The sequence below is a fragment of the Arvicanthis niloticus genome, chromosome 12 (assembly GCF_011762505.2).
Source record: "Arvicanthis niloticus isolate mArvNil1 chromosome 12, mArvNil1.pat.X, whole genome shotgun sequence".
Taxonomy (NCBI): domain Eukaryota; kingdom Metazoa; phylum Chordata; class Mammalia; order Rodentia; family Muridae; genus Arvicanthis; species Arvicanthis niloticus.
In genome coordinates, this window is record NC_047669.1 from 12540129 (window position 1) to 12562963 (window position 22835).

Genomic DNA, 22835 nt, shown 5'->3' on the forward strand with positions numbered 1-22835 from the left:
GGTGATTTAATTACTTCTGTAGATGCCTTATGTATCACAATGGTTTCCTTACCTGTGAGATGGAAACAGTAGTGTGTCTCTTCACTAGGTTGCTATGTGAAAAATCAGTGGGGAATCCATGCAGGGTATTTACAAGGTCTCATAAACATGGTAGCTAAGTGGTATGGCCATCCTTATTTCATGATCACTACTCCTGAGCTTGCTCTGCATCAGTAAAAAGATAGGACATGATTATAGGAGCAATAGTAGCATTTTGCTGTTGTTTGAGACTGATTTGTGATTTAGTAACAGCATCTTTGCAACTTCTTAGAAGATTTTTTCCCCCCTAGGGGCTGGCCTGTTATTATGAAAACAGAATCTGATAACTATCGTTTGTTTTTGCAATGCTTTGTTTACTTCAAATGGCTTTTCCAAGTATTTTCTGCATTAACTTCTGAAAGCAACCTTGAATGTTAAGCAGGCACAAGTCATGACTGCCAGTTGGAATGGAGATGGAGAAGCTGGGGCACTGCTTTTTGGTCATAGTTACAGAATGCACCTGATGATTGGGGAAGACTCTCCTTAGAAGAGACCCTGAAGAGTTCTGGTCTACTCTTCATATCCCCCTTCAGCTGATTGTTACAAAGATAGGCCACAGGGCCACACATGTGGCCTATTTCGAGTTCTCTCCGAGATAAGAAGCATGCAAGCAGGGGTGGGACTTGGTAACTCCTCCTTGAATTCACTTGGCAGAGATGCAAGAATATCCTTCATGTTCTGCCTCGAGTATGAGAGAAAAGATGCAACCTGCTTAAAACTTTCTAGTTGGGCATTGTGGTCCATGTCTTTAATCCCAGTGCTTGGGAGGCAGAGACAGAGGCAGGAGGATCTCTGTGAGTTTGAGGCCAGCCGTTAAAACTCAAGTGATTGCAGGATTTAAGCAAACAGTAAAACTGATTATCTCTGTGTGATGGAATTGGATGTGACTCTCTTTTTGGCTTCCTTTTTATACCTACTTGAGCTAGTCTCCCCACCCCACTACCCATTAAGCTTCATGTGAAAAGAGCAGCTATATTGGGTTAACAAGCATACTGCACTACAATTCGACTTTGTATCTGTGTTTCCACTTACTTTGGCAATTTTGGAAGTGTCCTTGTGCCTCCCTGATTTTTCTTGATTTGAAAGTGATAATGAGGCTGGAGAGATGGTTCAGTGGTTAGAGCATTTGTTGCTCTCGAAGAGGACCTTGGCTCAGTTTCCAGCACCTACATGGTGGTTCACAACTCCAATCCCAAGGGACCTATCACCTCCATGGGCACCAGACTCATGTCTGGTTCGATATATACATGTGGGCAAAGCACTCATACACATACACTAGAAATAAACCTTGAAAAGGAAATAACAAGAGTTCACAGCTCTTTGACCTTTGAGAGATTTATAAAGAATTAATGCAATTTAAGGACTGACCTGCGGCCTGTAACAGATCTTAAAGGAGTGGCTCTAATTTCAGCAGTCAGAGCAAGAGAAGTTTATGGACTAGCTCTATATTCTATATAGAATAAGCCATACAATTTGCAAAAGCATTTAAGCAAAGCCTTAAAGGTGACATATTATCCCCAGTTCTCAGTTCTTTCCCAGGTGTCATTTGATGAGTGGTTCTCACATACTTTCTAATGAAATGCTGCATGTCAACCAGCAGACACTTGTTTTGATTATCCTAGGAGAAATTGTGCAAAGAACCGTTTCCAGGGCTTGATCGCAGAAGTCAGGGGACAAAGAAGAGGGTCTCTACATTGTAATGCTGCATTCCAAGACAGGTTGGGATGCAAGAATTTTAAGATCCCCCATCTGCTTATCTTGGCCTTGTTAAGATCACTCCACCTAGTAGGAGCTGAAGCCTCTATTTTAGAGTCTACTTCCTCTGTAATTGGTTTATGTTATTCGTCAGGAATTCCTTCAGAGGATTGCCAGACTATGGGGAGAGATTGTGTACCACCCATATCTGCTTTGTTGCTCCCCAGGTTTTAAGTGAGGTGATGGGCTGGCTGCTCTGGCAGGGTGCTTAACTTCCCTGCCAAACTTGACAAGTTGCAGGCTGGGTCTGTTGGGAAGGGAAGTCCTCAGCTCCTATCTCCACCTCCACAAACTGATGGAAACATTCCCCAAGGGGCAAGCCACTGTCTTCCTTTCTGATGAACTTCAAATTGAAGGCTTCCTGACCTGGACCTTAGATAACTAAAGTGCTCTTTCACCTTGAAGGGGTTTGGCAGAGAAAGGTGGGGAAGGAGGGACAAGAAAGGAAGCTCAGGCATCAGGGATGGGCTTGCAATACCACAGAATCCTCTAGTTTAGCAGGCATGGGAGTAGATCCCTTTTCTCACCCAAATGTTCAGAAGTGACTGCTCTGTCTATGAATGTAATTTTAACTCAGAAGTGACTGCTCTGGTTAGGGAACAGCCCTCTTTTTCTTACTTTCAGAGAGCAGCTGCCTCATGGGTCAGCCAGAAGAGTCTATGATGTGGTTTTTCAAGGCTAGTCCCAGCTGACAATGAAGAGCCTGTTGTCTTTGACTCTGAAGTCTGTCCCTTGTGTTACTGTCACCTTCCCAATCCAGGCCCTTACACTCCATGCAGAGGCTGCTTGCTGCTTGGTCTTCCTTAGTTTACACTCTGAAATCGACCCTGCCTGTTGAATTCTGCCACTTAATCTTCAGAATTCAAAATCCTGGTCACGTTCATCTTTCTTTCCTCAGGAAAACTCTTTCCTTGTCCTCTTTTGTTTGTAGAATAACGTTACAAGACAAGATAACTTTCTTAAACTGGTCTTTAACCCCCAACCCCCAGTTTCCTGACTCGAACCTTTTGGTTGACTTATTCTATAAGTCTAAGCCACACTGGAACATTCACTAGCTTTTGTACAAAGCTTTACAATTTTTTTGGACTATGCTATGTGGGATGTGAAGAAGAAAGAAAAGAGGAGGCAGAAAACTGGAGAATCCACCAGTTTACCTTTCTCAGCCCATGATGTCCATGGAGCATGGGCATTTCAGGTGACATTTATGTTCTGAGAAGAACGACGAAGACAATTAGTCACCACATACACCTGCAGCAATAATCTCTGGAGCTGGGTAAGAAAAGAAAGATCTGCATACAATAACTACACTGGTGGCTTAATGTCTCTACATGACACATGAAATAGCTATATTCACCCATGGGGCTTCCTTTATTCCTCATGTGGAAGAAAATGACCGAAGGATTGATGGACCTGGAATGATAAACTGAAACCATTGAATCATTCTGCACTCTACAAGACTCCTGTAGGAAGCTTGGTTTGAAAATACAGCTAAAATTACAACACCCTCCTCCTAGCATCCAACTCCTTCTCCCTCCAGACAGATGATAAATTATATTTCCTAAGGGGGAAATATAAGCCTTGAGGTCCAGCAGACCAAAGACAATAAATACTTCAGCAATTTAAAGTAGATTCTGTGAACTTTAATCTCTTTGTTAAATATAGAAAACAATGTCTGATACATAAATTGCTGTGAGATATGTAGACAGCAATGATAAAGCACCTGGTTAATAAATAGTCACTGTGTCTTATCATTCCAGGCCGTCACTCACCACAGAATCGTTGCTTCTGTAAATATAATGCATCCAGACAGAATGTGAATGCTTACTCTTCTCAACCATCCCATTTCCTATACTACTCCAGTTGACTGGGGCAGGGTTGGCATGGGGGGTGGTGGTTGGAAGGTGCTGGTTATTAAATATTTCTAGCTTAAAAAGAAAGCTCATTTTTCTTTCCAGGTAGGAAACTTCAATACTAGGTTTCATGTATTGCTCCTATTAGCTGTAGCAGTCTTTTAATTCTTCAATGGCCACTTCGTATCCTTTAGCATTCGAATTAACTGCAAATTTTTTCAGGGTGGACTGATCAAGCCCAGCTGTATAACCTTCCCTTCCTTGGCATTTGTGTCTCCTCTTGTGGCTTTTCTCCTTCTGTCTTTCTTAGAACATTCCTTCTAGTAGACGCTCAGCAACCTGAACACAGAGGAATTTCCTTGTTCACCCATGGTGCATGCCACCTAGACTAGTATTTTGTGCATGGTCCCATTCAGTACACTTTGTTGAATAAGTTTGTTCTTTGCACGGTTTTCTTTATTATTATATTCAACACTTTCTTGACCTGAACTTCTGTTTATACCTCTGTTAAAAACAGAGACACAACAGTGCCTTTGACCAATCCTCTCTTACCAAGAATCTGCTTTGATATCCTAAACTCATTATTATCAGTCTTTGCTTTCTGTACAAATACATGAGACATAGTGTGAAAAAAGATTTCATTTGTATCCAGAGTATGTTCTGGGGACTTCAAATGTAAATGATCAAGTCTTCTCAAAGGTCCGCTTTAGGCATGATGCAGGATTAATTAACAGCCGTCCTCAAACATTGCCTTCTTGGCTGGTACCACACTTGGATGACACTTAAAATACACATAGGTTAATTTGCCAGGCATTGAATTGTTCAGCCACTTTCTAATGATGATGTAAAAAGTTGGCTTATTTATCTTCATTTTTAGTGATAGCATCATTTGGTCTTTGAACATGGAAGCCATTTCTTAAGCATTCACCAAGGTATGTACTTGTGAACCCAATAGAGATCACACTTCTCAGTTCAGGGACGTTTCTAAAATGCTGGTACACTTCATGATGTTAGCTAAGAGCCTGTCTTCCCGAGACTTTACAACATTCGGTGCTTTTGCTTTTGCCTTGAGCACTTAGCCTAAATAAGTCATCAGGATGGTTTGTTTGTTCTGCCTTAAAGTTTCTCATCAAAAGCTTCCTTATGAAAGATCAGCTGCCAAATGTGGAATTAAGCTATGAGGTACATTTTCCATGCCTAATGCCTCCCAAAGTCAATTAGAAAAATCAACTTTTCACAATGGACTTTGCAGCAGCAGGTGGGACAGAGACTCAGAAATCCCCCCTGTTGCTGGTACACTTACTTTTGCTGTAAGAAATCCCATCTGGGAGTAGGAAGAACAGAAGTTAGAAACTGTTATTTGAGGGTGAACTCCAGGTGAGCCTCAGTGTGGCAAGTCACCAACACAATAACTGTTGATGTTGGCTAAAAGGTAGGTACTCTGCCTACAGAAGAAGGGGGAGGTTGCCATGGCATAGTCCCAGTGATGGGCTCACTGTCACAGTATTGTTTTTCTTTCTTGATCATGTATCTTAATAAGGACATTGGGGGAACTAAACCACATACAGACAAGAAAAGCCTGGCTGGCCAGGGAATTTTTCCTTCTTAAATGAGGAGGAGTTGAAATAATGAAGTGTTTGTGACTAGTATCTTCTAAAATAAGTAAATAACACAACACACACACACACACACCACTGCCCCCTCCACAGACACACACACCCATACACACATACACATGCACACACATGTACACATACATACACATATACACACATGCATACACTCCTACACATATATACACACAAACACACACCTGAATGTAGAGAGAATCTATCATAAATAATTGTTTCAGTTTGACCTTTAAGTGACTTTTCAATCACAGAACTAGCTTGTTTTATAAATAAAACATTAGTTTGAGGAGAGATTAAGTTCAATACATCCACTCTATGGTAGGATGTTTATTTCGATTGTGGTTTTAGACTGACGTTAACCTTGGATCATTGCTAGAACCTTCTTCTGAGACTCATGTCCTCCAATCAGATAAAACCCCTGGTCACTTTCACTGTTCAATGAAGACCTATGCCCTACGCTTACATTTCCCACAGCACTGCTTTGCGCTCACTTCACTGTGTCAATCCGAATAAGAGCTCTTAGGGAAAAGGGGATTGACTAATCCTAATCCCAAATTTTCCCAGCCAGCTATTTGTTCTTAGGTCTAGTAGCAACAGGATACCTAGGAACTTAGATATACAGAGCCACAAACTTCAGATCTATATAAGAAACTACTGGTTAACAGGTCTTGCCTGATCTTAATACATATTGAAGTTAGTTAAGCATTGCTCTAGGCTAGCAGTTCTCAACCCTCAAGTCACATTTCCCCCTAGAGTCTTAGGAACCCTCAGCCATGAATTTGTTCGTGTTGCTACTTCATAACTGTAATTTTGCTACGCAATGGTGATGCTACTTACCATGTAACATATTGAACTGTTCATCTCTATTTTTAAAAGATTTGTTTCATTGTATGAGTGTTTCACCTATGGAATGGGCATCATGTCTATGCCTGGTGCCTGAAGAGGTTAGAAGAGGGCATCAGATCCCTTGGACCTAGAGTTCAGGGTGCTTGTGAGCTGTTTCCGCCCACAGGTTGAGAACCACTGCTCTAGACTATGCTCATTCTGCCTTGAGATTCCAAAATTCCCTGCCCCAAAGGCCCCGCATTGACTTTCCAGGCCTATGTGAGCTCTTTGATAGTTCTCTCCAACTGAGAGAATATTTTGATGTCATTGGATGTATACTTGGGCCTGAGGGATGACTAAAACGTGCTCTTTTGAAGATTAACCCAGTGATGAAGCATAGAAGCATACATTGTTAGTTCTATCTAATCCATGAAGACAAAACCTGCCCCACTGAGGATCGAACACTAGGACTGGAAAAAACGACTTGAGAGGATCCATCTTTCTTTCTGTTCTGTTGCTTTGGATCTGGGGAGAAACGCAAAGCTCAACTGGTCAAGAGATACCAAAGTCTCAAGATTGTATACACAAGGCCATGCTGTTGTATCACAATGATACATCAAAAGCCCCAGGAAACTTTAGCTCACTTCCCCCAAAGCAAAAACGTGCTATGGAATGTGGGTGAATCATTTTTATTTCAGGAAATGTCTAGAATTTCTTGACTCTTTTTTGGACATAGCTTAGTATTTTTTTTTTTCTTTTTGGCTCACTTTCTTCCTCCTTTCTACCCCATGCATTTCTGAATTGGTATGAGAACATGGAGTTCTCAGTGACTTCATGTTTACCTTTCAGTTCTACTAATGGGTAGCTCCAAACCTACAATAAGTGGTAGGCAGCATTCTATATAGAGGCTTATGGGCGGGTCAGCTAAACAGATAAATGTGCAAATGGAATGTGACTCCATAGTGGCGTTTCCAAGGTCAAATAGTCATGTGTATTGTAGTAATGGATAATGTAATATAATCTGCTATTCCCTGAACCATAACTTTTTTTTCATTATATCAGAGTACCTTATAAGAATAAGGGAATATTTGTTAAATGAATTTTATCTGTATATGGTAGAATGCCATTTCTTTGGTAAGGAGGGAACAGGCTGTGAGCCATGCCATTCTTGCAGGACAACTAAAATGGCTCTGGTTGACCATAACCAACCAAGAGAAAATGTTGAGTGTAGACTGCATCTGTGTTAGACATAAGAGATGGCAGGGTGGAGACAGGATTCAGTGCTGAGGAGTACTTGCTATTCGTGCAGAAGAGTTAGATTTGGTTCTCAATGCTCACATGGCAGCTCACAAGCACCCTGAACTCTAGGTCCAAGGGATCTGATGCCCTCTTCTAACCTCTTCAGGCACCAGGCATAGACATGATGCCTGTGCCATAGGTGAAACACTCATACAATGAAACAAATCTTAAAAAACATAGAGATGAACAGTTTTGCTCTTCCCACACTATATGCATGAAATACCACAAACAAATTGAAAGAGGAAAATATGTATCTCATACGAACTCATTAAAGCTTGTTGCATTCTAATTTCCCCAAAGCAGGAAAAGTAAACTTGGTTTTGGCTGTGGAAACATTATCCACAGGGAACATTATCCACAGGGAACATTATCCACAGGGAAGTACATGGAGAGATTAGGCTTCTGGTCTATAGGCTGAGCATTGAAGTCCACACTCTCCTTGGCTTCCCCATGCTCCCCAAAGGGTGTTCGGCCTGAGTCCAGAGGACCCTGGTCCCCGTTCTTCTAACTGCCCCTGTGTGGATTCCACACCAGTTACTTTCAGTTTCTATGGAAAGAAAATGGAAATATTAGATTTGGAATTTTTTTTTCCCTCAGAAGTTATGACCCACTTTTAACCTAGATAGTATATACATGTTGAAGCTTGCATATTTGGTGTACGCAAAAGTAAGTTCATTTTTCAGATGGAAGATGAAAACTAACCTGAATCCTAGACTCATGTGATTCACCTAATGTTCCAACCAATTCATAATAAAGACAGTTGTCACAAGATGCTTCCTTAATTGTATGGCTTTTTTTCCTTGTAGCCTGGCATAGAGCTATTGCTCTTCTTTTTCTGTCCGGCAACCCTTTGGCACAGAAATGGCCAGTGTTTATGTGAGCAACTATAGAAAATTACACTCAAATCAATGTACACACAGGATTCACCCAGGCATTTCTCTAAAGCTCCAACTGTTTGTAAACCTCAAATTTGACATAGGGTTTCTCTTGTTCATCTTAATAGTCATAAAGCATCTACGAAATTTAGAATGATGGGTTAATAAAAGATTAAAAACAAGAGCAACCAGATCTCTCTAGTCTGAGGAATGAACCTTTTCAATTAAATGTAAATTATAACCTTATAGAGTACGGACTACAGGTGCACTATTTTTTAAAAGCATTGGGTTAGGTATTAGAAGATGGGGACATAGGAGCAGTGGAAATGACTTAGATACCAGAGTTCCTTTGGTCACCTAATAAGATAATTGTATGATATGTTAGTGAAATGTTATTGAAATGCTCATAGATAGTATAAGACCACCTCAGAAAGCTGAAGCATTTGTTTGCAGCTCTGAGGAGCTATGTATGGCAGAACTGCAGTCCAAATGTCTTGAACTTTAGGCCAAGAAGGTCATTTCAAAAGTTCATGGGCAACCGGATGGCTCTTTGCCCATTTCTGATTTTGTCTGGATTAATCTCAGTTGGTGGTTAGTCTTTGCCTCATGGTGATGTTTATCCCTTAAACACATAGTTATTATTTCCATACTAGAACAATATAGGCCCTGTGGAGTAAGAGTGAATAAAGAAAAATAATGCCCTAGTTGAATCAAGAGTTTTAACATTTGGTGGTTAAAAACAAATCCGTAACAAACAAAACAAAACCCTACTAGATTTTAAAAGGCAGCGGCTCAGTCGGGTTCAGGAAAAGAATGGCTACCAATAAGACTGGGCACTCTCAGACTACTGATTTTTATCTGCTTGGAGGTGGGGATGAACTCCTCGTTGGGATGGGTGGCTCCAATCTTCATTGTCTTGTTTGGCCATGGGAGACCATGGAATTATTAGCAGCTATAAAATCTATTTCTGGCATCAGTTCCTGAACTTGCTTCTGGGAAGGCTTTGGACCTCAGTTTTATTGTATGTAGAACAGAGGATGGAAACCTACCTTGAGAGCTTTCTGTGAAATTTAAGGATGGTGTTATCCCCTTGCCTGAGAGTCTTTTCCTTATGATACCTGTTTCTTAAACATGCATGATCTTATCTCCACGCTAAAACAATGTAAATCCATTGGAGCACTTTTTGAATGAAGAAAAATAATGCCCTAGTTATACCAAGAGTGATAACTTTCTAGTATTTTTTAAAAAATGATTTTCTCTGCTTCAGGTTCAATGCCAGGACAATGGTCTAGCAAGAAGATGCTATGACCAGGCAAGCTTGCTTTCCAGTTTGAAAGTAGAAAGACTAGAACTGACCATACTGGCTATGGATCCCTGCAAGTGGCTTTGCTTTCCCACCACTTTAGATATAGTCCAGCTCCAGACATTACTAGGAATAGATAACTTTTCCCTCAAGTGTCCCCCAGTTAGCTATTTAGACTCAGCTCATATCTGTGGACTGAAAAAATGAAGTGACTGTCACCTCAGCTTAGAAAATTCAGGCATTAATTCCTGTGGGTCTGTGTCTTATGTGTTTCATATGATCTCTTTGAAATAATGGCAACTTTACAAGGGAGAGTGGGATTAAGCATGTAAAAGTGTTTTGTGTTCTCCAGGACACAGTCTAACTAGCAAATATTGAATGTCCCGCAGGAATGTAACTCAAAACCTCGTATTTTAACTCATGCAGTGTATCTTAGAGAAAAGTTATCACTTATCCTGATTTAAAAGAGAACGCCTGCTACTTAGCTTGTTATGTATCTTTTAATGCTTTCTTGCTGTGTTCATCACCACTGCTACCACCCAAACTTTGATGTAATGCTCTGTCTCTGTCTCCTTTATCTTCTTGAATCCACTCGGCAGGAGGCTGACAGATGGAGAAGCTCAGCCCCACTCATGGCTGAGAACCAAGGAGGACATCTGGCTTGGTGGTGTTTCCCACTCACCTCTGTGAACACAATGCCTCTTCATTCTACAGTTTTCAGTTTGGCAGCCAGAGACAAGTTTCCTCCTTTAATTAAACCACTCCCCACTGAGGCTTCTATGTTAGCATTAGGCTTCATTAGACAATTCATTGTCTTGCTCACTACCACCCCTAACTTCCTGTCACAACTTCTTTAGGCTTCTCAAATTCTTCTGGCCTGCTTCCCTCCATCAGTTTGTTCAAAAATACCCCAACTAGAAATAAATATTGTCACATAAAGGCCCAAATCACAGCTTATAGTGCATTTTTTTCTTCTATAGCCTTCCTGGGTTCCTTTATCTTCAATTAACTTGATGTTATATATTTTAAAAATTACTTTCTCAGTTTTTCTGTCTTTCAGTCAACCACCAGATAAGAGGCCACCTCTTTTATAGATCCTAGTATGGGTTTCTTGGGAAATATTCAGCTTTCAAAGTACTTACCTAGGATTTAGTATGAATTTTGCCCTCGGTAAATAGGTAGTGAATGACTGGAACCTTCTTTCACACACTGCACTGTCCGAGCTTGCTGCTTTCTCTGAATTCACATCACAGTACAACCCAGAGAAATCTCTCTTGTTCTTATGAAAGCAGGTTAGCAAATATGAATTTCTACTTGAGGTAATAGTTACATATTATGGGAGTAACATTTGAAGGCCTTACGGGATGCCAAGCTTGTTGTCCAGAGAATGACAATGTCAGGTTTTGCCAGAGAATGACTATAAAAGTGATAATATTTCATGCCAGTCCCATTAGTAGAAAGATGTGTGTGTGTGTGTGTGTCTGTCTGTCTGTCTGTCTGTCTGTCTGTCTGTGTCTTTGTGGTGTATGTCTAAGATGTGTTTATGGATGGTACATGTGTTACTCAAGCATGTGAAAGACAGAGATTGATGTCCGTTGTCTTCCTTTCTCACATTGCACCCTACGTTTTGAGACAGTCTTCCAATGATCCTGGATCTCACTAATTTGGGAAGAGTAGATGGCCAAAAAGCTCCAGGGGTCCTCCTGTCTCTGTGCCCATGACTCTATGACTACAGAATTACGTGGCCACAGTCAGCTTTTTCAATGGCTTCTGGGGAATCCAAAGCCAGGGCTTCATGGTTTCAGCTTGAAGCACTTCATCTTCTTAGCTATCTCTAATCCCAGGCATCATTTTTAATGCTAGCACGACAGATACAGACTCCAAGATAGGCTGCGTAAATGCTCGACTCTAAAAGAATTGAAAGTTTTGTCTTTTAACATTAGTGTCAGTTGAATTAGATCTCCACTTAAATGGCACCAGAGAAACTCAGCTTTTCCCTGTGAAACATACATTTTCATTAGAAAATATGGCCTGAGAAGAGGGGTATTTTTATTTAACCACTTGCCTGTGACAAATAGTAATAGTACCTAAGTTCCCTGTTAATAGTTTCTAAAAAGTAAAGGTAGAAGAAGAGAGATGACAGTCAGGAGTAACGTGTTGATAACGACGAGAAACTGCAGTGGGATGGTGTGAGGACACACAACCAATAAACTTAGCAGTTGAAGATCACTTAGACTCTGGAGAAATCATCTCTCCTGGTAGTTGGCAGCTACTTTCATAGAGAGAAGTGCCAAAGAGCATGGAGTTCCTGTGAGTTTTCAGTATAATCAGGGGAGCCTTACAGAGTCCAGTCTCTAGGTAATGGGACATAAGTGATGAACAGTAAATCCTTTCTTGGCCAAAACATGTGGGGACTGGAACCACTTTTATTAAGTCGTTGAAGAATTAGTTTTATTTTTAGCATAATCTAAGACAATACGTGGATGATTTTTAGAATAACTTTCTTATAAAAACTATTCTCATAAGTTCTGAATAAAAAAACAAATAATACTTCCATGTCATTTAAACAGAATGTAAAAGTAGGAAACCCTTCGCTTCTGGTGGGTCAGAAGTGCTGGACGTTAGAACTCCCCCAGAGCTGATCTAATGTAGAGTTACCATTATCTTATAAGAAGAGAAATAGTGACTCAGAAGTGTACCCAAGTCCAAGCCACAAAGACAGTTATTGTAAGATTGAACCTCAGTTTAGCTGATTGCCAGTCTAGGAAGCTTATTATCCTAAAATGTAGCATTTCAATACTGGTGTGATTTAACAATCTCATTTAAAGGCACATTTTAACACTATGAATCATAAAAACTTGGGGTAAATCCTTGGTGGGGGACTTAGTCTTCTTCCCCTCAGGCATGGACTTCACTGGTCAGAAACCATTCTTCTGAGGCAGATAGAACCTTTGTAAGAACCTTCAGGACCAAACAGTGAGGGACACATACAACCTCCTTGGGGAACCCTTTTGTAACAATTCACTCTCAATTTATTTGGTTTATGCCTTGGATTTAATACCTTGATGTCTGTATGCCTACAGTTAAAGACCACCTTCAGGTAAGGTCTCAGCAATTGCCTGAGGCCCTTTTTAGCCCATTAAGTGTCCATTTTTGTTTGACATTTCGTTTAGCAGATGCAACACAAAATTTGGACTTTCTGCACAGGTCCTTTTTTAGAAGGAAAACAGAGAACACCCCCCCCCCCCCCAGAGAAAATCTATCATCATCTCTGTGGTTTTATAGATGGACACCTGGAGAGAAGTTATCTGTTCAAGTCATCAAGTAAGATAGCCATCTGTCAGGATACTAGAGTCCTGGGAGGTTCTCCATGGAATCACAAAGTCTCCAAGACTCTGCTTATGGAAGCTGCAGCGCCTCTGAGTTTGTCACTAACTTTTCCCTCCTTTAATGTAACCTACAAAGTTTCTTGGTTGCCCATGCCAGCAAATGGTTAATCTCACAGAGCCCAAGGCCCTGGAAACTTCTGGGAGGGAGCCAGGTGAGCAAAGAGAGTAGATAAAGGCAGCACCTGCCTATGGGCTTGGAACAGCCTAGGGACACCGAGAGAATGTAAACACATTCTGCAGATCTCATTGTCTGACTCTGTGCCAGCGTCTTTTGGGTTCCTGTCATGGAAAATATTTCATCTGAGGTCATTCAATGAACAAGGGAGACTTGAATACCCACCACGATGCCAACTCGGCCCCTGCTTTTGTCCAGATTAAATAAGCAAAGGAGTAACATTTCAGTGGGTCTAGAAGATCGGCCTCTTAACAATGAAAGCTGTGAGGTAGGAGAAAGGAGACAGGAAGAAAATAAGCCCTGCTGTTCTGAGCTGCTCTGTCCTGCCCCCATCCCTCCTGTGGCCTCCCTGTGTTTGCTCACCAGTACTTACAAGCACACGCCCTGCGTTTAGAGTAAGAGTTAATATCTGTGCTTCCTCATAAATCTCCATTCAGTGCCTCAAGCTATGTTTTTAATTCTGTGGTGCAGCTTTGAGATTTGAGATGAGTGGAAAGGAGGGGCAGCTGACTAGGTAATAATGGAAGCTGCGATTTCTCATTCTGGGGAACAGTCTTTGGCTCACGCCTTAGCAGAGACTCTTGGGAGGCCTAGAGGACTCTTGGGAGAGCCAGGGGAGCAGAAAGAAGTCAGGAAGTTGGCTCGAAAGGAAAACATATTCAGGGAATAAATAAATGTTAACTCAGAGAAAGCACTGACAGAGCATATGTCCTAGCTCAGGAAGAGGGAGAGGAGGCCTTCCTAAAAAGACTCTATCTTGTCTTATAAAGCTTGTAATTAAAAGGATGCATTCTTTCCATTCAGCTTGGAGCTACTTTGTGTGCTTAAAACATACTTCTTTCTGGACATAGTCCTCTGGCCTTGTATGAGTAATTCCTTCGTTATAAACTCACTCCTTCAGCATGCCCTTGCTTTGTCGCTATAGAAGATAAACTCAGTGTGCTGTGCTGATTGAAAATAGTAATTGCCTCGGCTTTCTACACTGCCAATAACTGTGTTTTAGAATTGTGAGTCACTGAGTAAAACAGATAATTAACATGGGTCTAAAAAGAACTGAGGCCTTTTGAAAATTCTAATTCTGTGTGTGTGTGTGTGTGTGTGTGTGTGTGTGTGTGTGTATGTGTGACAGGGGGAGGAGAGAAAAAAAGAAAGAGAGAGAGAAAGAGAGAGAGAGAGGGGGAGGAGGAGAAGGAGAGGGGAAGAAGGAGAGGGGAAGAGTAGAGGGAGAGGCACAGGGATAGAGACAGGGACAGGGAGAAGGAGAAGGGCAGGGACAGGGACAGGGACAGGGACAGGGACAGGGAGAGGATATGGAAAACATCTTAGAAAGTTCCTTCTATCTTACAAAGTCTAGTGTCCTAAAATTGACTGTCACACACTTTCCACCAAGCTCTCTCCTGGAGAGACTTGCTTTCTCCTGAAGCTGTTGCTGTATTTTGGCCTCTTACTAGGAGCAAAGGCCACATCGCCTTTCTTGCTTCCAGAAGTATGGAAGTGCAGGCCAAATGCAGAGGATAGAACACAGAAAGAAATGAAGTCGCAAGGAACATCCTTCACTTCTGCAAGGTTTCTATGTATGTGTGTTTGTGTTGGTCTGGAAAGATCAAATGCTGACCAAGCAGGCTCAGAGATCATCTGATTTGCTTCTGGAACATGGGGTCTGTGTCCCTCATTGGCTACAACTGCACGAACAAGGTCTGTCTAAGTAAGTGGTGGCACTGAAGACAGGGCGTGTAGGAAGGGTTAGGTGACAAGTTCTGAGCAGATTGAAGAGATTTGCTTAACTCATTAGAAAAACTAGTTCAGGAGCTGCATTTATTTCATCTGAAAAAAAAAAAAAAAGCAGAATTGAAAACTGGCTTAAGCTTTCCACTCAGATGTCAGTTCAAAGAACTTAAAAGTTCAGTGAATCATAGACACTGAGGCAGCGGTTCTCAACCTGTGGGTTCTGACACCTTTGGAGGTTGAATGACTCTTTTACAGGGGTCCTGGATCAGATATCCTCTATATCAGATATTCACATTACGATTCATAACAGTAAGCAAAATTACAATTATGATGTAGCATTGAGAAAATAAATTTATGGTAGCGGGGTTCATCACAACGTGAAGAACTGTATTGAAGTTTTGCAGCATTGGGAGGGTTGAGAACCACTGGACTAGACGAGGACTTGCAAAGCAGCCAGAGCACATAGGAAATATTCTGGGGGCAGAAAGGCTTTGACAACACACATAAAGCTTCCTGAGACTCAACTGTGCTCTGAAGCTTTCTTTCTTCTGTTTGTTCCAATTCGCTAGCAGTTCTTGACTTGATGACCTGATTAAGTCTGTTCTTTCTGTCCTATAATTACATTTATGTCTCTCGAGTTTGCTCAAAACACATTACTGTCTAGATTAAATAAAATTATAAAAAAGTATAAAATATGTATCAAGCTTTGAATATGTGTTAATTGGGTAATGTCATACAGCATGGAAATCTTTTCTCGTGTATCCTTTTTTAAAAGATGTTATTATTTGCGTATGTATATATCTGTGTGCATGTAAGTATGCGTGTGAACTGGGGAACAGGGTGACGGAGGAGGGTGTCAGAGGCCTTAGAGCTGCAGTTCCCAGCTGCTTAGGAGCTGTTGTGTGTGTCATGATCAGGCATTCATATTTCTCCTAGTTACTGACATAACTAAATGTCACAAAGCCTAAAAAACTAAAGAAGGGTAGTAGAGGTCATATAATTTTTATCAAATATACAAACATATTCAGAAAGTTCAGAAGGAGAAATAAATCAGCTTCCAACTCACAACAAGACTCAGAAAGGGAAATGTGACTTGTCCTTAACCCTACTGTATTGAGAGTCAAAATCCTGACTACAGAAGACTACTGATGTCTTGTTGTGCTTCATTCTCTATTTTATTAACTTGCATTTTCCTTTATGAACATGTTACTGTTGCATTAAGTATTTCTGTTCATAAAGGTGTGTGTATAGTCACGACTGTCTCAAAGATGTTTAACAGAAGCAAAGGAGACCACAGATATTTTTCCCTCAACATAATATTTTTATTAATTATTTGGGAATGTCATACAATGCACCCCAATCACAGTCCTTTCCCATTCCTCCCAGATCTGGGGCCTGGCAATTCTCACTTTAAATGCTACTGTTGGAGGGATATGTAATTTTATATTTTCTTCCCAGTTTCTTAACAGATTCTAGTGTTCTGGGAAAGGTCATGACTGTGGTCAAAATGATCAGATATTTAACTTATTATCCCTCTTAAATTTTAGGCTTGAATTTCATTTAAGACTTCCTTGAATAAAAGACAAAGTGGACTCATTAAAGAAGCTATCTTGATAGAGTTTATTCATCTTTTTTTAAAAAATAAACACAGTTGTACTTGGTGTCTAAATTGACATATGAAACAGTAAATAATTCTATTGTGAAAATTGTTTTAATTGGCTCAAGTCAGAATGCTCCATAAACCAGCAAGCATATATTCATAAAGCCTGAGATTTATTGCCTAGGCAAGAAAAAAAATCAGGAAAACACAAGGTTTTGACCAGAGTCATACAGCATCTGAGAAGGTGGGTTTGAAAGGGAAGTTCAGAAGCTTGCTTCAGACTCTTATTTCCTTCCTTCCTTCCTTCCTTCCTTCCTTCCTTCCTTCCTTCCTTCCTTCCTTCCTTCCTTTCTTTCCTTTTTTTTCCTCTTATACTTTTTTGGTCAAAGGATTAAGTATAAAAAAGATGTTGAGTTTCAGCTTTCAAATACGATTGTCAAATACTTGAGAACATGGCAGTAGGTTGTGCCAGGTTCCTTTCTTTCTTTCCTTTTGTAAGGCATGGCTTGAGATCAGTCATTGAGAGGGTGGAGCTGAGTGAGTACATGTGAGAGACTGTTTGCACTCACCTCTGTAGGGATAAACATTCAGAAAACACTCGATATTCCTGAAGGAATCCTGCCTTAATACAGGAAGTGACAGCTTTGTGAAGGCACCACAATTAAGCTCTGGTTTTTCAATCTCAAAATCCCAGGATAGAATTTCTAGAAGAAATGAGCCAAAAAGGCTGCTTCATGGAGCTGCTTAGAATTACAGCCAACTTTGGTTCTAAAGCTTGTTGAATGCAGGGCATCTGAGCTTGGCTTAAATAACCTCCAGGAACCTCTCTGCATCCTGAGACAGCCGAAACTGCAAACCTTAAATTCTGATGGGCGCATCAAGAAGACGATGCTACAGACATGAGAGTTCTTTTCAGTATATCCATACTCTTCTGCCATGACTTACTGCCTCCTATTCCTGCTTGAATTTCCCTCGCTTTGAATTTGGATTCAACAGATGACTAGATTATATCAGACAATGGTTTTCTTCCACACCCGAGGACTGAGGTTAGGGATAGAAGCAGGCAGAATCTATTGGTGTGACCTTTGCTGCAGCTTCATCAGGTAGACATTGTACAGAAAGCAGAGGATCAGGAGATACAGGAGAGGGAGGAGTGACTGACTTAGGAAAGTAAGGATTTTGAATTGTCCTCTTCTCTCTCAAAGGTCATAGAAGGACATAGATGTCCTACCTTTATTTGGCCGATCGTATGTTCTTTCCCAGTCAGTTCTTCCTTCTGCTCACTACTCTGTTTAAATGATTGCTTCTAGAGCCTGGCGAGATGGCCCAGTGGTTAGAACACTGGCTACTCTTCCAGAGGACCCGGGTTCAGTTCTCAGCACACGCAGGGTAGCTCACCACTGTCTGTCAAAGGAACCAACACCCTCACACAAACATATAGACAAAACACCAATGCACATAAAATTTAAAAATAATAATGTTTTAAAAAATTAAATGATGGCTTCTTCTAATGTCATCTCCTCTCTCACTGAGACTCTCCCATCTTTGTGTCTATGTCCTATTGTTTGACACTTCCTCCTTACTTCCTGTCATCAGACATCAGCTCGAGGCCAGCATCTATATTTCCAGCTATGGCCCCTGACCCGAGAGTGAGGGTCACATTTCCATGTGGATTCTCACAGCCTTTTGCACCTACCCAGCTTGAAAGCAAGTCTATCTTTTTACCTCCAACATTCCTTACTAGTTTGGTTTGAGGTAAACAATTTACCTCAGGAGGAATAGGCTAAGTGGAGGGTCATAGTCCATTGTCACATTCCTCATGCTGAGTTAGCTAAGAGAAATCTTCAATTTAATAAAAATCTCCTTTTTTTTTTTTAGGAGACCAGGAGAAGGCCTTAGGATTTGCTGGGGGACCACTGAGGGGTGGTCACTATTGTCTCGTTGGAACCCGTGGTCCACAGAGGTTCCCTATGCCACCTTCACTGAACATCCTATGAAAAACACCAGTGAGGAGTTCATTGAGATCTGCAAGGTAGGTGGCACCTTGTCACATGTTAGCTCTGTTGGCAAAACTGTGTGCTTCTAGAATATAATATGTGTTAAAAACTGTTCAGACACAACCTAAAGGTCAGATCAAAGTTTAATGCTTCTTTAGACATGTAAAGAACATAGCTATTTCATAGAAACCATTTATATATTATATTTATGTGATGATAATGTACCCCTTCCCTCTTGGTGCCTTCTTTTAATAGAATATTATAAAAAATTACACTACTTATGTTTGGCTTACTGTATTTATTGTAAGAGGGTGCAAGTAATTATTCTCTATACAGGTACATTGTAATTGGCATATTCTGGGAAGAAATATGGAATAGTGTGAAGTGTGTTTTGCCATATTGGCTCTGTGGTTATACCATACACAGTTATTTCTTTCCATGGTATAGTCTTGCTGGTCTCATGTCTTGAGTGAGTGTGGAAGAGTCTACCCTTCCTGCTGATCTCACTGGACTGTTACCCACTCGAACAAATAGCATGCTCAAATGCTCCACAGAACTCAGAGCAGCTGGGGTTTTTGCTATGCCTTCAGTCATCAACCTCTCAGATTCTGAGGTCTTCAGTGTCAGGGACAGTCCTTCAGACTATTCTCTCATTGTTTCCAGATGACTTAAGTTCAGGGACATTCTACACGGTTAGAAAGTAAAGCAGCTGGAGTTGAAGGTTCACTGAAAAATCAAGCTATTTTCATAAAACCAAATACACATATGAGTGTGTACATATAGATGGAGGATTTTTCATCTTTTCTGTCCCTTTAAAATGCTTACCTTGATGTCTGTCTTTTACTTTAAAATATTATAACTTGTTTAATATAAATTGAAAACTTGGTTGTTGGTAAGTCTTGTTAATAACACAGTAGAATTTTTACATTAATGTACACATTTGTGCAAGTCAGTTTGTGAGGTGTAAATAAATAAACTGGTAAGTATCTTACTGTATGAGCCTTTGAGGCACTGTGACTGTGACTAGAAGCTAGATGGGGTCTTAATTTCCGCTAATACAGAGAGAAATTGGCTTCGATCCTGTCTGCTCCCAGGGGAAATTAGCGGTCCTCTTGGGACTCATGCAGGTGTCCTCAGAGGTTCATGGTTTCAGAGCTGACCCTGGCTCCAACTACTGCCCACACTGAATTAGTTCAGGGATCATGTTGCTGCACTTCATGTGATATCAGTTTCGCAATGCCACAGGCAAGGCATCAACAGCAGCTCGCAGGTTGACTCTTTACCACTTATAGCCAAGAAAACATAACCAAGTGAAAACCAAGTCCAGCACCATAAAGCTTCCATCCCGGCTTGCTCTAAGAGCAGACTTGCTGAAGGAGTCAAGAAGAGGAGGGAGAGTTTCGTTCCAAAGTGCCCAATTCAGGGTACCAAATCACCCTTTGTTCAGAAGTTCTTTTGAGAAACACACATGCTCCCATGGTACCCTCTGTCTTCTCCAGTTTACACCCTCCCAAAACTCCTGGTTTTTATTGTTATTGTGAGTAGCGTTGGAAGAGACATTTATTAAGATGCTTGTTAATCCAGACTAAAACACATAATAATGAATTTTCTGAAGAGAATGTCCTTTTATTTTAAAGAAACACCTTTTAAAATCCTTACAATGATACACATTTTCATATTAATAGCTGAATTTTCTTACTAGCCAATATAAATACTAAGTGATTTAGTTTTAAAATGTGTCACTCCCTGGGACAAGCCTTCTCTTATTCCTTGGACTTGATGCGGTAGGTACTTAATTCTGAATGTCCTTTGCTGGAAGAAGTATACAATGAATGATTAAGGACTATGTTCTATGAGCTACAGAGAAATGCAATGCCCTGATGATACTTTGTTTTAGTCTGCTACACACAGATGAAATCAAATAATTTTTTTTCAAAGAACATGAAAGGGAAAATATTGAAGGGATTTGAATCATTGCCTAAGCACTCAAGAATGTAGTTGGGAGCCTAGAGCCTTGTGTAAGTGCTAGAGCTCTCTCTCTCTCTCTCTCTCTCTCTCTCTCTCTCTCTCTCTCTGTGCGTGTATGTGTACATATGTATGTGCATGCATGCACATGTTTGTGTGTGTGCATGTGTGTATATGAAGCATATGCATGGCTATATAAACATTATGAATATTAGTTGTTTGGTTGGCTTTTAGCCAATCACATTACTATATGGCTCTGTTAAATGTGTTGATTTTAAGGTTCCCTTTTCTTTATGTTAATGTATAGAAGATAGGCAGAATTTCGTACAGAGCAGAGTTAGAGGTTTCTTCAAGGGATGAAAGTGGACAATGACCAACGGGGACATTGCATGGCATACAGCCTGGAGTAACAAGGTTAGATGATAGTCCGGGAGATCATTGCAAGATCATTTCTTTTTTAAAGTAAGTCCATGTCCACGGTCTTCTATTTTCTTCCTGGCATCAGCCTGGAACTTTCATTTGCTAAAGCCAATTCTTACTCAAAGATCCTTCCAAATGAAGCCCTCTGGGCAAGCAAGTGATCTCTATATGGGATGTGAGATGGTAAGTCTTTGATCTAGGTCTCCGAGTCTCAGCACCTTTTTGTTGGTGGTTTATTTGTCATAACATTATGTGTAATCATGGCTTTTCCCAGCATTGAGTTTGAGTAAGGCTCTGTTAAACTAATGTAGAAGAGGAGATTGGAAGAGGACTTCTTGAATCTTGAATAGTACTTACATGAATATTTTCATGTAACATGAGATTTTTTAAAGGACTAAGATTTTTTTTTCAATTTCTCTTATTAATAAAATAGGAAGAAGAGAAAAATGGGAGAAATGCTAAAGGAAACTCAGGAAGCAATTCACCTCAGTCTCACAAACTCTGTGTCACACGCAGGGATGAGAAACTGTGAAGTTGAGTTACACATCATCAAAAATGTTCAAATAACTTGCAAGCTAATGATACAACCGATTACTAAAGATATATTCAAACTCACCCTTTCCCAGAGCACTTCCCTTAGAATCCCTTTGTTCACTGAACATTTTCTGGTATTTGCAGAATACAGGTAGAATTGTTGCTAAGGATACAAACATAAATGTGATAATATTCGAACCATGTGAATTTAAGTATTTAACAGAAGAGGCAGGTAAATAGGCAGAGATTTAAATGCAAAAATAAATGGACTGAAACAGAAGTTTGTTTCCAGTGAAAGAGACTGGAGGTTGATAAAGGTGTGTATAACATCCACAGAGAAAGAATAGTTCAGCTGGTGTGTAATCCACAGATTCCCCGATATGAATATATAATGACTTAGATAATAGAAATAAGAAATAAAGTTAGGAGTAATAGTATGGAGTGAGAAAATTTTGAATTACTCAGCAGGGAGTTGATAAAAAGCACATGACTGATATAATATAGGAAATGGTAGAGAAGTTAGGGTGCGGTAGTTACTGGGTTGTTAGACAGTGGTTACACTAACTTTGAATGGAGAAAATCATGAGTTGGAGGGGTTACTTTAGCTTATAAGTTGTTACGCTCGAAATATCTGAAAAATAGTCAGGCAGGTAGAACTTTAGGTCTGAACTGCCACACAGAATGTTGAACCGGGTGGAATAATTCGGCTCAGGTGACATGACATCCGGATTGAGTTACTGGGTAGTCGCTTAGGAAGGCACTTGACATGGAAGGATTAATACAGATAGGTATTCAAATTAAAGTTATTGCCACCTAATTTTGTTTCTAAAATGAGATGTAACTTTCTATTACCATCACAGCAAATGTGGGCTGATTCCAAATCTAGAGAACACTTGGCTCAAACAGTTTCTGTCCAGTTCTTCTTACCTGCTCACCTTAAAATCTTTTGAAATCTGCACAGGTGCCATTTACTGCTTATATATAGTACACAACTGTGAAAATGTAAGATACTAGATTACTTTGCATTTAAGGTACTTGCACAGTACACAGAAATAATCTCACATGTTATTATATCAGTTTACTCTATGGTTTTTTGCTTATGGTGTGTATTGTCATGTAAATCAACTAACAAAAACCTATAAAATAGGGATGAATATCTTCACTTGAAAAGTCAAGGCACTTAAGCACAGGGATTAAGTGAGCGAGTTAAGGCCATATATTAAGAGAGATTCATCTATACCTCCCTAACAGTTACCAATATTCACAGAACTTGGTATAAACCTACAATACTTCTTTGTGAGTATACATGAGATGCTGTGTGTGTGTGTGTGCGTGTGTGTGTGTGTGTGTGTGTGTGTGTGAGAGAGAGAGAGACAGAGAGAGAGAGACAGAGAAAGAGACAGAGACAGAG

At 40.4% G+C, this 22835-nt stretch overlaps 1 protein-coding gene across 1 annotated transcript in view; it reads left to right on the forward strand.

Annotated features, from left to right (window-relative positions):
• The window catches only part of Tprg1 (tumor protein p63 regulated 1), a 138445-nt gene that overhangs the window by 103396 nt on the left and 12214 nt on the right, over nt 1–22835 (forward strand). Inside the window, exon 5 of the mRNA XM_034514779.2 lies at nt 18387–18540. Within this exon, the coding sequence (XP_034370670.1) occupies nt 18387–18540 (154 nt within the window). The remainder of the gene's footprint in view (nt 1–18386; nt 18541–22835) is intronic.